Raw genomic sequence first — 20,789 nt, forward strand, 5'->3', positions numbered from 1 at the left:
ATTTGTTTAACCGTCTGTTTTGTTGTGAATGCAAGATGCCATTTTGAACAAGACGTTCTTTTGGCCACCATGTCGACTCCATGTTTCCAAATGCTAATGATGCTTGTGTAAGCAAATAACAGTATTATTCTTCTACATATTTAAAAATATAACTCCGATTACCTTTTGTAAATTTGACTCTCCCTAATGCACCGTAACAATTAAAACATGCAATATAAACCATAAGTACATATTGCTGAAACGTATAAATAAATTTAGTTAACACAATTTGTTCCTATTAATGCTTTGAAAACGTATGCATTGAATATACATATTTAACAAACCGTATAGCACTAAAAACTTAAATTTCGCGAATGTGCTCGACCACTTCAGCTTAACAACCAGAATATTTTCTCCGCGGTCCAATCCAACACAAGCATATGTCGTTGTGCATCAAAGAATAGCGAATGCGGACACATACCCCGTCCATTTCTGTTGCCAAGGTTAAAATGTTCTTTCAGCACCGTCAATCTGAATGATTGTATCTGGTCCATCGCCGCAAACGAAAGCGTGGTTGCTCGTGTGCGAGAGGCAAACGCCGTATGGGTCCCCCAATCTGGAAGTAAAGCGTTCACCGTGTTCCCTTCGTGGTCCAATTGGATGATCTTTTTATGGAAGCGATCCGTCAAAAAATTAAGTTTCCATCTCGGAAATCGTAATGTCGGAGACGGTATCCATGCCTTTTGTATTCCTGTACAGCTCTCTGACGATTCCCCACTGCTTGTATACGTTTAATCGTGTTTCTTGTGGCTATCAGGAGCATATTCGCCTCTTTACTGTGCGCAATCGACTTGCAGATATGGTCGAGTTTAACGACATTCTTGTGTATCATTTTCCCGACTGCGACCCGTATAAACTGGAGTTCGTGTCTTTCTGATCGCCATACCGTGACTGCGATCGTAATCTCCATCTATACTGCATACAGAGTGTGGCCAAGAAGGCAAGCTGCACGTGGCTAAAATCTAAACTTGTTGTTGCCATCAATGTGTTTTATTTTACCATTCCCCTGATCGACAATGATGTAAGTTCCATCGGCTAGTTGCAAATGCCCGTGACACAGCAACCACTTTTTCATTAGGTAACCTGATACCTAACTCGTCTATTTCGTCAATTGTAAACATGTACTCTGGGCCCACAGCAGCGAGTTTGATATCGTCGTAGGTCCGTTTGCGATTCCTGCTCGTCTCAATGCAGTAAATGGGATGTTTTCTGAACATTGCAAGTGGTACTTGTGGACACCCAGCACCCAAATGCTTCTTGCATTCCTTGCAAAAGAATATTGCCGTGTTTTTTCTGTGCCCGGGGTCGTCACAATCTCTGCAGCAACCGTCTGTGACAACATTTTTATCAAAGGCAATTACTGGAAAACATTCCGTAGCTACATCGCTCATTGTTTTGTTTTTGTTTTAATCAGAAAATAAATTATATTTATTTCTATTAAGAACAAAACCTACACAAAAGTAAGTTCTGTATTCATCACAACCAAATCTTCGATGATAATTCGGTATATCCAATTAAATTAAAAACATTGCAAATAAACTTCCATTTATAAATGATTTTTAAATTGAATATAATTTTCATATGAACGCGTGTTGCTCCGCTTATGTTAAACATAACTACTAGTATGTTGATGAACTTCAAGTACGTACATCTTCAAGGTTAAAATAAACAAAACAAAATACTTTAAACATCTCAGCGGAGGGCAAGCTTCTTTTCATTTATCTGTACATCTTCATTATGATTATGTGTTATACTAATCGACTGTTCTGATATGGTGGTATTGATGGTTGCATAATAGATACCCGTCAAATTGCCGCTGGCAAGTTGGAATTACTTCCAATGTTATCTGCTTTGTCTTTGGCATTAGTGAGTCAAAAAGCGTGAGATTGGACCTTTTGTTAAATTAATGCTTTATGTTACAATATGATTAATGTTCGCGTTGTTAATTTCTTTCCGGTAGGTAACCATTAATTCGAGTAAATTTAATAATGACCAAGAATGCTTGCACATTCTTGTATTTATCTTAAGATTTACGACAAGAATTATCAAAATATGGCATTGAAAATATGTTGCATTATTTTACAGATATGCAAATGTTTTTGTTGTAAATATTCATTTTTACATTGGCGTTGAATAAATAAATATTTTTGTTTATCGCCTGAAAATCGTTTCGCCTTTTAAAGGGTGTTGCTGCAGTTTTGCTGATTTTTTTTTCCATCCGATAGATTTTGTCCAAAATTTATATTGAAGATAATTATTCAAATTACTATATCTGTCCAGAGGAACAGCGCGCTTGACTATTCGAGTGCTTGACAGTATAAACGTAAGCCATCATGGGGAATTGTTCATATTCATAATTTATTAGACGATCTTTAAAAAAATAAAAAAAGGAAAAAAAAAAAAAAAAAAAAAAAAAAAAAAATTGGGGGGGGTATGGGGGGTAGGAGGGGGTATAATGTTTGGTGTTGTAATAATTTATTAGATGCTTAAAAATGGGGTGGGGGTAGGGGGAGTGAGAGGGGTGTATAATGTGGGGTGGAGTAATTTATAGATGTTTAATAAAAATAAAATGGGGGGGGTGGGGGGGGTAGGGGGGGGGGGTTGAGAGGGAGGTATAATGTGGGTTTGTAATTTATTGATGTTTACAAAATTGTTTTTTCGGGGAGGTGGGGGAGAGGGGTTATCATGTGGGTTGTGGTAATTTATTAATGTTTAAAAAACAATTGTTTTTTTTGGGGGGAGGTGGGGTGGGTAGGTAGGGGTTGGAGGGGGGTATACTGTGGGGTGGGTTAATTTCTTAGATGTTTAAACCACACTTGGGGTGGGGGGTAGGGGGAGTGCGATGGGGTTAATGTGGGATGTTGGTCTTAACTTAGATTTTAAAAAACAATGGTGGGGGGTGGGGTCGGGGGGTGGGGGTGAGAGGGGTTTTGGGGAGGGGGTCGGGGGGGCGGGGGCGCGCGGTGGTGTCCTCTTTTCTTCGCTGTTTCCTCCCCCTTGGGGTTGGGGTCGGGGGGCGTGAGCGGGGGGTCCCTGTGGGGTGTGGTCCTTTATTAGATGTCTCAAAAAAATTGGGGGGGACCAGGGGGGGTGGGGGTGGGGGTGAGCAGGGGGGTCTCCTGTGGGGTGTGGTACTTTCTAAGATGGTTTAAAAAAAAATGGTGGTTGAGGGGTTGGGGGGTGGGGTGCGAGGGTGATCTAATGTGGGGTGTGGGGGTCCTTAGTAATGTTTAAAAAAAAAATGGGGGGTGGGGTGAGGGTCGGAGGTGGGGTGAGAGGGGGTCTAATGTGGGATTGGTTAATTTATTAATGTTTAAAAAAATTGGGGGGGGGGTGGTCGGGCCGGGGTCGAGAGGGGGTATAATGTAGGGTGTGGTAATTTATAAGATGTTTAAAAAATCGGGGGGGGGATGGGGTTGTGGGGGTGGGAGAGAGGGGTGTTATGTGGTGTGTATAATTTATTTGATGTTGGGGGAGGTGGGGGTGGGTAGGTCGGGGAGTGAGAGGGGGGTATCCTGTGGGGTGGGGTAATTTATTAGCTGTTTCCCCCCACATTGGGGGTGGGGGTCGGGGGGCGTGCCGAGGGGGCTCCTGTGGGGTGTGTCCTCTCATTAGCTGTTTCCTTCTTCCTTTCTTTTTTTTGGGGGGCGGGTTTGGGGGTGCTGGGGGTTGGGGTGGGCGGGTTTTTTGGGGGGGCGGGGGTAGGGGCGTGCGCGACGGGGTCTCCTAGTGGGGTGTGGTAATTCTTAGCTGTTTTAAAAAAAGGATCTCACACTGACCTGAACAAATATCCTCTATTTATTGAACATGAAATTAAAACTTATTGCATTTGTGTTCCCCTGTATATAAGAAAGATATAATAGTGTATTATTTCACCCTGTCCTGCTTATATTTATATTAATCAACAAAATTAAACATTAAACACAATATTTAATATACAAAATATCTCAAATATCTCATATTCTGATAATATTTTTACTGATACCACTTGATTTTACTCAAATGATGATGTTTCATTGGACTGATAATTATAGATTTAGGATTACCGACCAGTTGCTTCAGTTATATTGTTCAGAGTTCGCCCTGTTGGCCGCGTATGCGTTCTTTAGTTATCATCCAAAAAACATTTAACCATTTCGAGTCACCGTGACCTTGACCTTTGACCTAGTGACCTCAAAATCAATAGGAGTCATCTGCGAATCATGAAAATGTTCCTATTAAGTTTTCATGATCTTAGGCCCAAGCGTCTTGAGTTATCATCTGGAAACCACCTGGTAGACCGACGACCGACATGTGCAAAGCAATATACCCCCTTTTCTTCGAAGGGGGGCATAAAAAACAATATTTAATCACAAACATAATATCAACAGTATCAAACTCGACCTTAATCATTAATAACTTGCATGTACTTTTTCAGAGATTTTGACATGTTTTGATGTTTGTGAATTTAATGCTTTAAATTGATAAATACAAACAACGGGACTAAAGAGCTCCAGTATAAAACAACAATGAAATTAAAGAAAGAAAAAAAAAGTAAACAAAAAGTTAACCCCACCTGGGATGGCACCACTAACAATTGTATTTTGAAGGTTATATTACACTCATTCCATTTCCCATAGGGTCCCATTATAAAACTGCCAACTTTCAATGCATTTTTTTTGTATCTCCTATATATCAAATTTTGAAAGACCGGTATCATTTTATACCGTGGCATAGAGGGTGTCATTCACTCCTCTTTTTTTTTTAAATGCACTCCTCTTTTTTCTATCTCGTGGCCACGACTTAAGTAACTCGTGACCACGGGTTAGCTATGTCGTGGCCACGAGATAGAAAAAAGAGGAGTGCAAAACTAAATAAAAGAGGAGTGCAATAAAAAAAAGAGCGATGCAGTAAATAAAGGAAGGGTGAATTAAACAAAAGAGGAGAGAATTTCGAGATCTCGATATCCCGACTTAGCTAACTCGTGGCCACGAGTTAGTCAGCCAATCAAATACTATCTTGTACCTTCAAATTAATCAGCCAATGAAAACGTCCAAAGGCAAGGCTCTGATATAACATAACATACTACTATTAGTACTACTAGTACTACAACTACTACTTCTGCTGTTGTTGTTGCTGCTGCTACTACTACTACTACTACTTCTACTACTACTACTAGTAGTAGGAGTAGTAGTAGTAGTAGTAGTAGTAGTAGAAGTAGTAGTAGTAGTAGTAGGCAGTAGTAGTAGTATTAGTAGTAGTAGTAGTAGTAGCAGTAGTAGTAGTAGTAGTAGTAGTAGTAGTAGTAGTAGTAGTAGTAGTAGTAGGAGTAGTAGTAGCAGCAGCAGCAGCAGCAGAAGCAGCAGCAGCAGCAGCAGTAGTAGTAGTTGTATAGGTCCCTGTTCTTATGAGTGTATGATTTAAACATCAAATTTAGAACAAGAGCACCGCCTTGCGGGTGCAGACCGCTCATCTATTTTCATTTTAAAGGTGAAGGGACTCTCATTTTCAATCAGAAAGGAGGGAGGGGTGGAGTGAAGAGGGGTGTATAGTGTGCGGGTGTGGACATTTATTACATTATCTTCCAAAAATGCGAAAAAAAAAAAAAAATTGGCGGGGTGGGGGTGGGGGGGGTGGGGGGTGGGGGGGGGGGATTCTTGAGTGCGATGGTTGGACGGTATTACAAACATAAAATAATAAAAATAAATATTTGTGTTTTTAACCGTTTCAAATTTTTTTTATAAAATTGGGGGGTGGGGTGGGGGTGGTATAGTGTGAGGGTGTGGTGGTAATTTGTGAGATGATCTTAAAAAAAAAAAAAAAAAATTTAGGGAGGGGGGGAGATTCGGTTTGGGGGGAGGGGGGTGGGGGGGGATTCTTGGGTGCGATGGTTGGACGGTATTTCAGACATAAAATAATAAAAATAAATATTTGTGTTTTTTTCACCGTTTCAAAAAAAATATTGGGGGGGTGGGGTGGGGGGAGTATAGTGTGAGGGTGTGGTGGTCATTTGTGAGATTATCTTAAAAAAAAAATATGGGGGGGAGGGGGTGGGGGGGGAGGGCACGGGGGATGGTTTGGTTGGAGTCTATTGTGGTAAATACTATTTCAAACATAAAATAATAAAAATAAATATTTGTGTTTTTTTAACCGTTTCAAAAAAAAATGGGGGGTGGGGTGGGGGGTATAGTGTGAGGGTGTGGTGGTCATTTGTGAGATCATCTTAAAAAAAATAAAAAAAATAGGGGGGGAGGGGGGAGGGGGGAGGGGGGGGAGGGGGGAGGGGGGGGGAGGGCACGGAGGATGGTTTGGGTGGAGTCTATTGTGGTATGTCAGGTAAGAGTGGTTTTGTCAAAGTATCAATCAAATCTAATCATAAATAAAGAAGTTATGGCAATTTTAGCAAAATTTAATAATTTGACCTTGAGAGTCAAGGTCATTCAAAGGTCAAGGTAAAATTCAACTTGCCAGGTACAGTAACCTCATGATAGCATGAAAGTATTTGAAGTTTGAAAGCAATAGCCTTGATACTTAAGAAGTAAAGTGGATCGAAACACAAAATTTAACCATATATAAAAAGTTACTAAGTCAAAAAAGGGCCATAATTCCGTAAAAATGACAACCAGAGTTATGCAACTTGTCCTTTTACTGTACCCTTATGATAGTTTGCGAGTGTTCAAAGTATGAAAGCAATATCTATGATACTTTAGGGGTAAAGTGAACCAAAACACAAAACTTGACCAAATTTTCAATTTTCTAAGTATAAAGGGCCCATAATTCCGTCCAAATGCCAGTCAGAGTTACATAACTTTGCCTGCACAGTCCCCTTATGATAGTTAATAAGTGTTGCAAGTATGAAAGCAATAGCTTTGATACTGTAGGAATAAAGTGGACCTAAACACAAAACTTAACCAAATTTTCAATTTTCTAAGTATAAAAAGGGCACATAATTTTGTCAAAATGCCAGTCAGAGTTACATTACTTTAACTGCACAGTCCCCTTATGATAGTTAGTAAGTGTTGCAAGTATGAAAGCAATAGCTTTGATACTTAAGGAATAAAATGAACCTAAACACAAAACTTAACCAAAATTTTCAATTGTCTAAGTATAAAAAGGGCAAATAATTCTGTCAAAATGCACGCCAGAGTTATATAACTTTGCCTGCCCAGTCCCCTCATGATAGTAAGTAAGTGTACCAAGTTTGAATGCAATAGCATTGATACTTTCTGAGAAAAGTGGACCTAAACGCAAAACTTAACCAAAATTTTCAATTTTCTAAGTATAAAAAGGGCACATAATTCTGTCAAAATGCATGCCAGAGTTATCTAACTTTGCCTGCCCAGTCACCTCATGATAGTAAGTAAGTGTACCAAGTTTGAATGCAATAGCATTGATACTTTCTGAGAAAAGTGGACCTAAACGCAAAACTAAACCGGACGCCAACGCCGACGCCGACGCCAAGGTGATGACAATAGCTCATAATTTTTTTTCAAAAAATAGATGAGCTAAAAATGAGTATTTCTTTGTTCTGGGTGTTTGTAAAATTGTTCTTATGAATGCATGGTTTAAAGGGATTGTCCAACAGATAAAGCGTTGTATCAACGCGAAACAATATTTTGGGAAACTACGAGGATTGCTTATATAACTTAAAAATACATCTGCTCAAAACATGAGCTTGGATGGTCGAATGGTCTAGGCGGGAGGCTTTTTACTCCAGGTCTCCAGGGATAAGTGGTTCGAGCCCTTTTGAGAGTTACTTTTTTCCCTTTTTTTAAATTGTATTCTTGTTTTTAACTGGAGATTTTTATTTCAAATGTTTAAATTTATCAATATAAAGCATTTAAAGCATTTACTGACAAGCTTCAATACATGCCAAAATCTGTTGGACGGCCCCTTTAAACATCAAATTTAGAAAAACAAGTATTTAATATTATTTCAGTACTTGTTCCCATCCATATTTTTAATAGCTTTTCATCAATGGACAGTAAATTAGAGCTTTCATGGAACTAAAAGACACTCCATTAATGCAGTTTTTATTTTATTATGCAGTTCTAAAGTCCTCTGTAAACAATACAATAATTTGAGAACAGAGTAATTTACCCTAACATAATGTCTAATTACACAGATCTGTTGCTTGGATAACAAAGTGGTTGATATTGCATATATTGCAGTGTGATATTTAAAATTGTTAACTGCACTGTTTGTAGGAAATTAAGAAGGAAAATGGATGGGTGAGATATAATTATATGTATTGTGAGAAAAGTTGAACTTTAACATGTATATACAGTACATCATACACATACTATACATATACCAAAAAAGTTTACTATCATTTATAACAAAATAAATACAATACTAACATTAATAAAATGTACCACAGCATTTTTATAACTTCCAGGAAGGGGGGTAAATAATAACAACCACATAAAAGATAATATTGATATAGATCATTTACAAAACAAGTTGCACTGCAAAGTGACTATTCGGCCAGTTGTGAAAATATACTATTTTGTAAATTACTTAAATGTTTATACAAGAAAATATGCTTCTATGGGAAAGATAATAATGTGTTTAAACATGACATGTATTTTTTACTACAACTGCAAAACATGTCATTGAATAATCCACAGTTGATTACTTTGCAAAAAGAAACAGAAAACAAGTATTATATATAGGTGTTTATTTCTATCCAATACGCCATAGTAGGCACATGAGGACAACATAAATTCACAATAAAATTAACAACAACGTAGGCAAAGCAAAATGCAAAAATAAATAAATAATAAAGATAATAATACACACGCACGCCCATGTGCATGCACCCACACTCACACACGCGCACACGAATACACCCACTCCTATACACACATGCCCACACTCACAAGTAAACTAAACATACATAAAATGTACATGGACAACACAATAATCATGAAAAAAAGCGGAGAAGCCCACTATGAGTGATAAATAATTATAATCGAAAAATACATTACAAAATAATAATAATCCAATAATTTCTGAAATGAGCTTAAAAGAGTCATCAAGAAATAATTGCCGATCACAAGTAAACAAAACATACATAACAAGTACATAAACGGAGGAGCCTTTTTTAGAGGTGATCAAGATATAATTGCCGATCACTCAGTATGAGTATATTAACGCATCATAATTTTCTGTGTACATTGGATACATGAAAACGTAAGAAAGACCAGTATTATGAACACCAGCAAAACATAGATAAGTTACTTTTCATAAGAATATTTTAATTACCGGTAAACAGGATAAGCAACTTAAGTTAACAATTCATAATGAAATATGTCAAGCTATAAATGTATGGAAGCTTTAATTTAATGTTAAGTTAAACAATTCGTAATGAAATATGTCAAGCTATACGTGTATAGAAGCTTTAGTTTAATGTTAAGTTAAACAATTCGTAATGAAATATGTCAAGCTATACATGTGTAGGAGCTTTAATTTAATGTTAAGTTAAACAATTCGTAATGAAATATGTCAAGCTAACAGGAATAGGAGCTTTAATTTAATGTTAAGTTAAACAATTCGTAATGAAATATGTCAAGCTATACAGGAATAGGAGCTTTAATTTAATGTTAAGTTAAACAATTCGTAATGAAATATGTCAAGCTATACATGTATAGCAGCTTTCATTAAATGTTAAGTTAAACAATTCGTAATGAAATATGTCATGCTATACATGTATAGGAGCTTTAGTTAAATGTTAAGTTAAACAATTTGTAATGAAATATGTCATGCTATACATGTATAGGAGATTTAATTTAATGAATGACATTACTTATATAAAAGATTATGGTGTTAATTCTTAAATTTAAAACCAAGAAATGTAAAAGAAGCTAGTTTTCTTAATGTTAGTGCATTTTGTGAATTTATAAGTGCAATACATTTTTGCATGTTAGGTCGTAACCAATACTTTTCATCGATATATTTCTTTCTTAAGTCATTTAATAAAGAACATTCTAAAATAAAATGATATTCATCATCAATTTTTTGACAATGTGTACATTTTCTTTCGTTATAAGGAGTAGCAATGGGTTTATGCCAGCGGCCAGATTCAATTATTAAACGATGAGATGATACTCTGAGTTTAGAAAGAGCAATGCGATGGTTTTCATTTGAGATGCTTGTAAGGTACATTTTTAACTCACTGTTTATGTTAAGATGCCTGTAAAACAAGGCTCGACTAGATTCCGTTAATCGTGAATTCATATTTTGATAAAAACAATCCTTAATTCTTTGTTTGAATAATGACAAGAAAACTTCTTTTTGTCCTACCCCTTGGTGTATCCATACTTCTTATATCTTGACATTGTCAAATTAAACATGCCAATCTGCAATCAGGTTACAATTAGTATTTAGTATGGCAGTGAAAGATTATTTTAAAACATGTTTACTTGTAACAGTTGAAATCAGACTGTGAGTCGAAATAAGCTATATATAAAAACAAGAAAAACACAGAAATATTTTCATGTAACTAAAAAGATTAAATATTTTTATAACTTCATATGGTATTGTTTAATTCACTAACTTTGGCAGGGTTTGGAAAACAAGTTTGTTTTAATTATCTGCTATTCACCCATAAAATAAGGTAAAAGAGACTATTTGCATTTCTACATTATGTTAACAAAAATGTATGTAAATGTTTTAACCCCAACACCTTGCAAAACCAACACAAAATCAAATTTGGAAAAGAAAAGAAAGCTATAACAAACATAATAAACAAATTATTTTACATACTTATAAGCCATATTAAATAATTATTACAGCATATAACAAGAGCTGTCAGAGGACAGCGCGCTCGACTATTCGAGTGCTTGACATTATGACGTAAGTCATCATGGGAAAATTGTTCATATCCAATAATTTATTAGACGATCTTTCAAAAATAAAAAATATTATATATTTTTTGGGGGGGGGGGGGGGGGGGGGGTTGAGAGGGGGTATAATGTGGGGGTGGGGTCATTTATTAGACGATCTTTCAAAAATAAAAAAGGAGAGAAAAAAAAATTGTGAGGGGGGGGGGGTAGGGGGGGTGGGGGGGGGGGGGGGTGAGAGGGGGGTATAATGTGGGGTGTGGTTATTTATAAGATGATGTTTAAAATAAAAATTTGGAGGGGGGGTAGGGGGGGTAAGGGGAGTGGGGGTTGAGAGGGGGTATAATGTGGGGTGGGGTCATTTATTAGATGATCTTTCAAAAATAAAAAAGGAGAAAAAAAATTCGGGGGGGGGGGGTAGGGGGTGAGAGGGGGGTATAATGTGGGGTGGGGTTATTTATAAGATGATGTTTAAAAAAAATTGGAGGGGGGTAAGGGGGGTGGGGGTGAGAGGGGGGTATAATGTGGGGTGGGGTAATTAATTAGTTGACGTTTAAAAAAAAAAATTGGGGGGGTTGGGGTGGCGGGAAGGGATTCTGGGTAGGGGCGTGGGGTATTGTTTGGGTGGAATCCATCGTGGTATTCAGGTAAGTGTTGTTTTGTCAAAGTAATAATAAAATGTGATCATAAATAAAGAAGTTATGGCAATTTAAGCAAAATGTTCAATTATCTTAGTGTAAAAGGGCCCATAATTATGTAAAAATGCTTGATACAGTGGTCTGCTCTTGTTTATAGGTTGGGGTCATGTTGGTAAAAAAGTATGCAACATATAAAAGCAATATGTCAAAGGATATAGGAAATATTTGGGGTAATACGCAAACATTAACATAGATTTATCAATAATATGCATATTCTAAGTATAAAAGGGGCAATAATTATGACAAAATGCTTGATAGAGTTGTCTGCTCTTGTTTATAGGATGGGGTGATGTTGGTAAACAAGTATGCAAAATATGAAAGCAATGTGTCAAGGGACAATGAAAATAAATGGGGTAGTAAGAAAACTTTAACATATGCTGCAAAATGCTTGATAGAGTTGTCTGCTCTTGTTTAAAGGTTGGGGTCATGTTGGTTAACAAGTATGCAAAATATGGAAGCAACATGTCAAGGGACAATGAAAATAATTGGGATAGTACAGAAACTTGAACATTTGCACGCTAATGCTAACGCCGACGCTGGGGTGAGTAGGATAGCTCCACTATATAGATATATCATATATAATAGTCGAGCTAAAAATGAGTCTTGTGCCATATGCCACTAGTGTTGCTTCAGTCTGGTCTGGTATACTGTCTTCCAATGAGACCACGAAACCTTGCTTGGCTTTATAGCAGATGGGCTAGCTTCTAAAAACACTGTGCAGGCTTGTCTGCAGACATGCTGGTCATTTATTGCATAAGACCCTTTTTTGCATGACAAAGGTCATGTTTACATAATTTATTATGGCATCATGACATCAATACCACTGCAGATGAATGCTTGTTGACCCGTCTTGCCACACTGGATCCTCGTGTTGAATTTCTGCACGACACATGGGGCATGTCTTCTCTCTGTCAAACCATATTGACACGCAGTTCTCACAGAATATATGCTGAAATAGAAAAAAAAATATAAACTAAATAAAAGTATTACAATTGTATATTTTGGAGGTAAAAAGTTGCCATGGTTATACATTTTTAAAATGATAAAAATATTGTTTACCGCTAGCTTTGGTATTCAACTGGTAACCTATGAAATGAAAATGCACATATCACTTTCTTCATTTGATTGGTAAATGATTAGTCATAAATACTTGTTAAAAACATTCACTTAATAAACTAACTATATGGATTCTTTAACTTTGCAACAAACTTGAAGTTTAACTTTAACACACACATATTGGGGCCTGTAAAAATCCCCTGCCTAGATTGGTAGGAACTGTCCATAGTGGGGGGGGGGGGGGGGGGGGGGGGGGGGGTTAATGTCGAAGTCGGCTGAAGATGCATACGTTATTGAAGAAAACTATAAACCGTACCTTTAACCTTTTTTAACCTTTAAGTTGGTGACCATATTTTAAAAAAAGCAGCAAAAAAAGCTTTTTTTCAGTACATAATGGTAATTTCTAAGAAATTACTTCAAAGTCTACAAAGCAATTCAGGATGATAAAATATGTTGTTTGAAGAGTTTAAATTGATTACAATTAGGCTTTCATTCACAGCACACTTGTCCCAATATGAGCAACTGTGATAAAGAGCCACCAAAGAAACATTTCCATACAGCTTCATCAAAACCTGGTTATCAAGACGTTGAGTAAATTAATACAAAACACACAGATTATCCTGCAGAACCTCCAACACATAACCCTGTTGGCCCCGCTAATACACTGATACAAACGAGACTGATAAGGTGATACTAATGAATGAAAGGTTTCCATGTGTCTTACCTTACAGGGCAGCATGACAGGGTCCTGGTAGTCGTCTTGACATATGGGGCAGTTCTCCTCGCGAGACTTTATTTCCTCTGCAGACGGCTTCTCACCAAATTTCTGGAACAGCCATACACTATAATTTTCAGTGGAAAAGTAAAGATGTGGCCCTGGTAGGAAAGTCTAAGCATGAACTTACATGGGTAAAAAGTCTAAAATATGTTGTTGTTTTTTTAAATGCCTTTTTTAATTTTCAACTTACCGGGGTAAACAGATATTTCCAAAATAAACCAGTTATTAATGTCTAATTGGCAACAGTGTACTATATATTAGGTAATAGATGTGATATAATGTTCATTACATACCGTATTAGAGAAGAAAACTCTCACTGCCTTCTTGATCATAGCAGCAGTACTGTAGAGATTGATACACTAGAATACAACAGACATTTTATATAGAATAAAGTAAGAAAAATAATTAAAAGTTTCATGATAACCATCATGTCAGATTAATATTTTTTTAACAAAAAACAATTAACATATATAATTTTCAACAGTTATAGATGAGTAAAAGTTGATATATATCTACATCAAACATGCAAGATGCATTTCAGAAGTAGTTCATAACGTACAATTTTTGAGAAAATATTATTTGCATAATTAGCTACCTTAACAATTTGTATACATTACTTGAAGCTTCCATTAGAACTTTACTTTAAAGATAAAACATTTATGTCATCGATATTTTTGGAGTTATAATGGTATATTACTTTCTCCAACTCATGCTAACCTTTGCAATTATGTACAGCAATGTTAACACAGCCGAGAACCATGTCTTGGTAGGGACATACAGGAAGTAAAACCAGGGCACTATGGGTAGGGTGGCTCTGTACAGCTGACTGAGAACCTCTATCATCATGTAATACTTGCCCTGCAAACGGGAGATCGTATTTCAGCTTCTTACCAGTATGTATATATGTGTACATTTGTTGTAGGGATGGGATCTTATCAATAAAACATATTCGAATATCTGTTTATCTTTATTCAGATATATTCAAACACCTAAATCAAAATGTCCCAAAATTTGAACATAACAAAAATATGAGTTGTATTCTTTGTAATCACAAAAATCACTAGGTATTGAAGGTATCCTTGCATGCATCTGAGGAAGTGAGATTAAGCAATCATTTGAAAACTATTTTTTGTGTATATATGAACTAATCGATTTTATTTCCTGATTTAACATAGTTTCTAAATAGTAAATACATGGCATACATTTTCAAACAGAAGGTAAATATTAGCCCTTTTTGTGGGGCACTTTGTTATTATGTCTCTCATACACATGAAAAGACTAAACAAGAGCTGTGTTTGTCAGAAACACAATGCCCCCGATTGCCCCGCTTTGAAATAAAATTTCAATATATTATTTGGCAGGTTTAAAAATTATCTCGCTTTTAAGCTTATTACTTCCCTTAGATTGTATTTTTTGACTTTTGACCTTGAAGGATGACCTTGACCTTTCACCACTCAAAATGTGCAGCTTCATGAGATACACATGCATGCCAAATATCAAGTTGCTATCTTCAGTATTCAAAAAGTTATGACCAAACTTGAACGAAGAGTAAAGTTTTAGGAAAGAAAAATACAATGATATTTGACCTTGAAGGATTACCTTGACCTTGACTTTTCACCACTCAAAATATGCAGCTCCATGAGATACACATGCATGCCAAATATGAAGTTGCTTGAGATACACATGCATGCCAAATATGAAGTTGCTATCTTCAATATGGCAAAAGTTATCAAACTTTAACCAAGGTTAAAATTTTGAGACAGAATGACAGACAGGCCAAAAACAATACACCCCCTCTTCTTCTAAGAAGGGGGCATAAAAAATACATGTATATCGAATTAAACTGAAAGTCTACTTTTATTTTAATCATCTGCATTGCAAAAAGCTTGCAAATTATATTCACTATAAAAGTTTAGATTGATAAGCAGCTTATTTAGGAACAGAAGGGAACAGATCATTAATAGACATAGCCTGAACAATTTCAATTTATTGTTACATATACAGAACAAGAGCACTGCCTTGTGGGTGCAGACCGCTCATCTATTTTCTTTTTAAAGGTGAAGGGACTCTCAATTTCAATCACAAAGGAGAGAGGGGTGGAGTTAAGAAGGGTGTATAGTGTAGGGGTGTGGACATTTATTACATTATCTTCCAAAAATGCGGGAAAAAAAATGCAAAAAAAAAAAAACTCGTGGGTGGGGGGGGGGGGTTATAGTGGGAAGGTGTGATGATCATTTGTGAGATGATCTTAAAAAAAAAAATAGGGGGGGAGAGGGGGGGCACAAGGGATGGTTTGGGTGGAGTCTATTGTGGTATGTCAGGTAAGAGTAGTTTTGTCAAAGTATCAATCAAATCTAATCATTCATAAAGAACTTATGGCAATTTTAGCAAAATTTAATAATTTGACCTTGAGAGTCAAGGTCATTCAAAGGTCAAGGTAAAATTCAACTTGCCAGGTACAGTAACCTCATGATAGCATGAAAGTATTTGAAGTTTGAAAGCAATAGCCTTGATAATTTAGAAGTAAAGTGGATCGAAACACAAAATTTAACCATATATTCAAAGTTACTAAGTCAAAAAAGGGCTATAATTCCATACAAATGACAACCAGAGTTATGCAACTTGTCCTTTTACTGTACCCTTATGATAGTTTGCGAGTGTTCCAAGTATGAAAGCAATATCTATGATACGTTAGGGGTAAAGTGGACCAAAACACAAAACTAAACCAAATTTTCAATTTTCTAAGTATAAAGGGCCCATAATTCCGTCCAAATGCCAGTCAGAGTTACATAACTTTGTCTGCACAGTCCCCTTATGATAGTTAATAAGTGTTGCAAGCATGAAAGCAATAGCTTTGATACTGTAGGAATAAAGTGGACCTAAACACAAAACTTATCCAAATTTTCAATTTTCTAAGTATAAAAAGGGTTCATAATTCTGTCAAAATGCAAGTCAGAGTTACATTACTTTGCCTGCACAGTCCCCTTATGATAGTTAGTAAGTGTTGCAAGTATGAAAGCAATAGCTTTGATACTTAAGGAATAAAATGGACCTAAACACAAAACTTAACCAAAATTTTCAATTTTCTAAGTATAAAAAGGGCACATAATTCTGTCAAAATGCACGCCAGAGTTATCTAACTTTGCCTGCCCAGTCCCCTCATAATAGTTAGTAAGTGTACCAAGTTTGATTGCAAAAGCATTGATACTTTCTGAGAAAAATGGACCTAAACGCAAAACTTAACCGGACGCCAACGCCAACACCGACGCCAAGGTGATGACAATAGCTCATAATTTTTTTCAAAAAATAGATGAGCTAAAAATGACAAATTTGCATGCCATACTGAACTTAACACGATATTTAGTTGTTGTAATCAGACCAGCAACCTTTTACTAAAAAGTGGTAGGGCAATCTAGAAATCATTTAGCAACTGCTTAAAATTGTGAGTAATAACCATTTAGAATCAATTTAGGGATTGACACTGTGGAGGTGACAATAGTCTTTATATCACTCTTATCACCATCCTTTTTTGTGATTTACAGCGACAAGCTTTATCTCACCATTCTGCAAACTGAAACTTTACAAATATGCTGATACCATCCTGTATAGCTATAATCAGAGACAGCTTTACTAAATCATTTACAAATACAAGGCAACACACAACTATGTTCATTTTTTTATTTACAAAATTCTCATTTTAATTTCAGATTGGACTTTCAAATGTTTTTTAATAGTTTAATATTCATTCCCATCCCTAATTAATAACCATGTATTGTTAATAAGTAAACAAACAGTTAATCACACAATAATTTATTTATTTTTATCATTTTTTGAATATTATGTAGTTTTGTAGCTACATGTATCTAAAAAGTAAGTCTTGTTTTTCAAAACAAAGCCTGGATGAAAATGTGAATCATACCTTTCTTTTTTGTAGCAGACATACTTGAGGTGTTACTGCGACCACTGCCTTAAGACATATAGCCGCAAAGCGGATGATGTAGTCTGTGACCATGGTAACCCAGATCAGGTGAAATATATCTCCAATCCATGAAGCCGGAAGTTGATAGTGTAATCTATTCAAAGGGGAAACACAAAAAACATTCATGTAAGGTTTTGAGAGAATTTATTGCAATACAGGAGAGTACCAGAGAGTACAGGAGAAAAACCATACCTTTAAAACAATATCCATCACCTTAAAGCGAGATTATACGATTTTCATGTGTTAAATTTTAATATATTGATACAAATATGTTACAATAGCACAAAATAGGCAGTAAATATTATACATTGAAGACAAATTTTATAAAATGCAGCAAAAACAAATAAACGCCCGAGCCGATTGTGACGAAGATATTTTTACATATTTTCCAACAATAATTGAAGCATTCGTCTTTTTAGTTAGTGTTCTTGTGTTGTATAAATGGATATTGTTGCAGGAATTTAAGATGAACCGTTAAACTAAATTTGGATTCACATCGTACATGCATGATTTACATGCTGGCGAATTTGACTGTACAGACATTTTCCATGTCAGAATTAAATATCTTGCTTATTTTGCATTTTTTGACATATGTTCTTCTTAACGTTAATTTTAATTTATATTGAAATATATGCATAATAATTTTTTCACACATTTTATATAAATTCAGAAAAATTTGACAAAATTCTATAATCTTCCTATAATATTGCTCTTAACCTGTACTCTTGTAACTTGTCATCATAAAATCCAGTTTATATTTAGCACAGCCAAACTAAGATTTGTTTGTAAAACATCCACCAGGCAATTACTCTATCATAAATTTATAATGCCTATTAAAATATATAAATCTTGCAAGGAAAAATAACTTACACAATACCATAAGAATTTCTACTGATAAAACAATATAATGTACTAGTATTTCATTTACAAATTATGTGGCAAATACAGAAAAGAGGGCCTAAAAGGTCCAAAGTTGCTCACCTATGAAACAAATTGCACTGACCTGTATGCAGCCAAAGATATCATAAAAACAATTGTCCTGACCAAGTTTCATGAAAATTAAACTATAACTGAGTGTTTTGAGTGTTCACAAGGTTTTACTATAGCCATATAAGGAAAGATGCCCTGCCCCCCTTGCAGATATGTTTTTCAACAGACCAGTACCATTTTCGAGCTCATCCAAGATATCATTAAAACAAATGTTCTGGCCAAGTTTCATGAAGATTGACCAATAAATGTTGCCTCTAGAGTGTTAACAAGGTTTGACTAAAGACATGTAAGGAAAAATGCCCTGCCCCCTGTGAGCAATGTCTTTCAACCAACTGGAACCATGTTCCAACTCATACAAGATATCATTAAAACAAATGTCCTGACCAAGTTTCTACAAGATTAGACAATACATGTGGCCTCTAGAGTGTGATAAAGGTTTTACTATAGAGTTAAGGCACTTAATGGAAAATGCTTTGCTCTCTGTGGGCCATGTTTTTCAATCAACCACAACCATTTTTACACTCCAGTATATCATTGAGACAAATCTTCTGACCAAGTTTCATGAAGATGGGACAATAAATGAGTGTTGAAAAGTCAGATGTTGATGTTGGACACCACACGTCAGACAAAATGTGATCACAAAAGCTCACCATTAAGCACGTTGTGCTCATATGAGATAAAAAGAGAGAAATTTTCAATGTAAATGACAAATTATTATAAAAAATAAGAAAACAGTAAATACCATGGATTCTTATTGCTTGGAACATTTATTTTTCATAATAACATTTAACATTATTACCTGATGTCTTATATAAATGATAATTCATTATTTTTTGCTATTTCCCCGTCGAAAAAGACATTTGCAATGTTTTAAACTGTTACCGGTGAATATCGAACTGTTGACCGGTCAACAGTTTTAACTGTTGCCCGCTGGAATAATGACGTCATTTCGTCGAAAAAATGACGTCATTTTACAGTTAAACAGTCAAAATTATTTATTTTATCGATTACTGTTGTGTGTAAATAAAAATTTAGTTTGCGGTTATTTCTATGTTGGAAATTTGATCAGGTAATAAAACACTTATTTCATGGATGCTTGGTGAACAGTCAAAACTGTTGTCCCTCGGTATCAGGGCTGACATTTGGAACTGTTGCCCTCGGCCTATTGGCCTCGGGCAACAGTACCAAAGTCATCCCTGATACCTTGGGAAACAGTTTTGACTGTTCACCGTGCATCCATGAAATAAGTGTATATTGTGTTATCTTGAAATTGAATATTGATATTTTCTTAATATTTGTATTACGGGACAAAGAAAAAAGTTTAAACTGCCATAATAACCATATGGACGAAGTTTTGTTGCTTTTCCCAATGTTATATAAGTTTTTAACCAAATGACCTGGTGGGCAACAAATTGATTCAACTCAAAGAAACTTACATTCAAACATATCTTAAGAATGGTTTTGTAACATACTAAACTTTGTAAACTCAATGTCTTACATATTATGCAACTGCTCATCACTGAGGAAGTAGTATATTCCAAACGCCTGAGCTGCTAAAAATAGAACTACCCACAAAGCTGAGCAGAACACTTTTTTGCTGTGGTTCCTATCCTAAAACAAGAAACAAATAATACAAAGTTGTGATACTTACATGGAATAAATTAATACAAATGTTTTGATTATATACATAAATATCAACATGAACTTATATCAAATAAGACTAGTGTGAATACAAAATAATGTATTTACTTGTTACAAAGACCTATAAAATAGTATTGTATACATGTAGGTCTTTGCTTGTTACTGGAGTTAAGAAAATGCATTTAAACATTATGTTAAGTTTAAGACATTATTGCTTTATAGGAATATCAACAAGAGGGGCATGATTGCCCTCAATTGTGCACTTGATTTAAACTTTTTATCTCGGCTGAAAAAATGTATTGAAGTTTTCCTATGCACAATAAGCAACAAAAGTTACCAATAGGGTGGGGTAAATTTTAACCACAACCAAGAATTTATTACATTTTTGTACAAGACATACCTTATGATTTTACAAACCAAATATCAAACTTCTTGGCTTTGTGGCCAAACAAGCATATATTTACCCCAACAAAAAAATTTAATAAATTGAAATATAAACGGTTTAATACTTTAGACATTTTTTGAATCAAGACAATTTTATCCTCAATGGAAAACAATGGCATTTGTATCGACATCCAAGCTAGTATTTTTCAATAACTATTTTGAAAAAAAAGCTTACATATGCTTCTTCACAAATGTAAAGACCAACAATCTTTTTCTATTAACTGCAATCAAATGGAAACCTTAGTATCACTTACTCTCAACGATGTTATATGCACAATCTCTATCACCTTGGTGTTGGAATAGTGGAAAACCATTGTAAGGCCAATGAAAACAAGAATTCC

General features: G+C 35.5%; 1 protein-coding gene across 2 annotated transcripts in view; it reads right to left on the bottom strand.

Moving 5' to 3' along the window:
* LOC127871626 (E3 ubiquitin-protein ligase RNFT1-like) overlaps positions 1-20,789 on the bottom strand; it is an 82,626-nt gene that overhangs the window by 57,951 nt on the left and 3,886 nt on the right. The window contains exons 4-10 of one of the 2 annotated variants that reach the window (XR_008045482.1): positions 20,703-20,788; positions 19,862-19,974; positions 17,314-17,467; positions 14,112-14,252; positions 13,688-13,753; positions 13,341-13,442; positions 12,321-12,509 (exon numbers count right to left, since the gene is read on the bottom strand). Coding sequence is in view for 1 of the 2 variants with exons in the window: in XM_052414748.1 (XP_052270708.1) it covers positions 12,375-12,509; positions 13,341-13,442; positions 13,688-13,753; positions 14,112-14,252; positions 17,314-17,467; positions 19,862-19,974; positions 20,703-20,788 (797 nt within the window). In the remaining variant the exon portion in view is untranslated. Of the gene's footprint in view, positions 1-11,426; positions 12,510-13,340; positions 13,443-13,687; positions 13,754-14,111; positions 14,253-17,313; positions 17,468-19,861; positions 19,975-20,702; position 20,789 lie in introns of those variants that run through there. The other variant, XM_052414748.1, reaches the window with a different exon arrangement.

The sequence above is a fragment of the Dreissena polymorpha genome, chromosome 1 (genome assembly GCF_020536995.1).
Source record: "Dreissena polymorpha isolate Duluth1 chromosome 1, UMN_Dpol_1.0, whole genome shotgun sequence".
Taxonomy (NCBI): Eukaryota; Metazoa; Mollusca; class Bivalvia; order Myida; family Dreissenidae; genus Dreissena; species Dreissena polymorpha.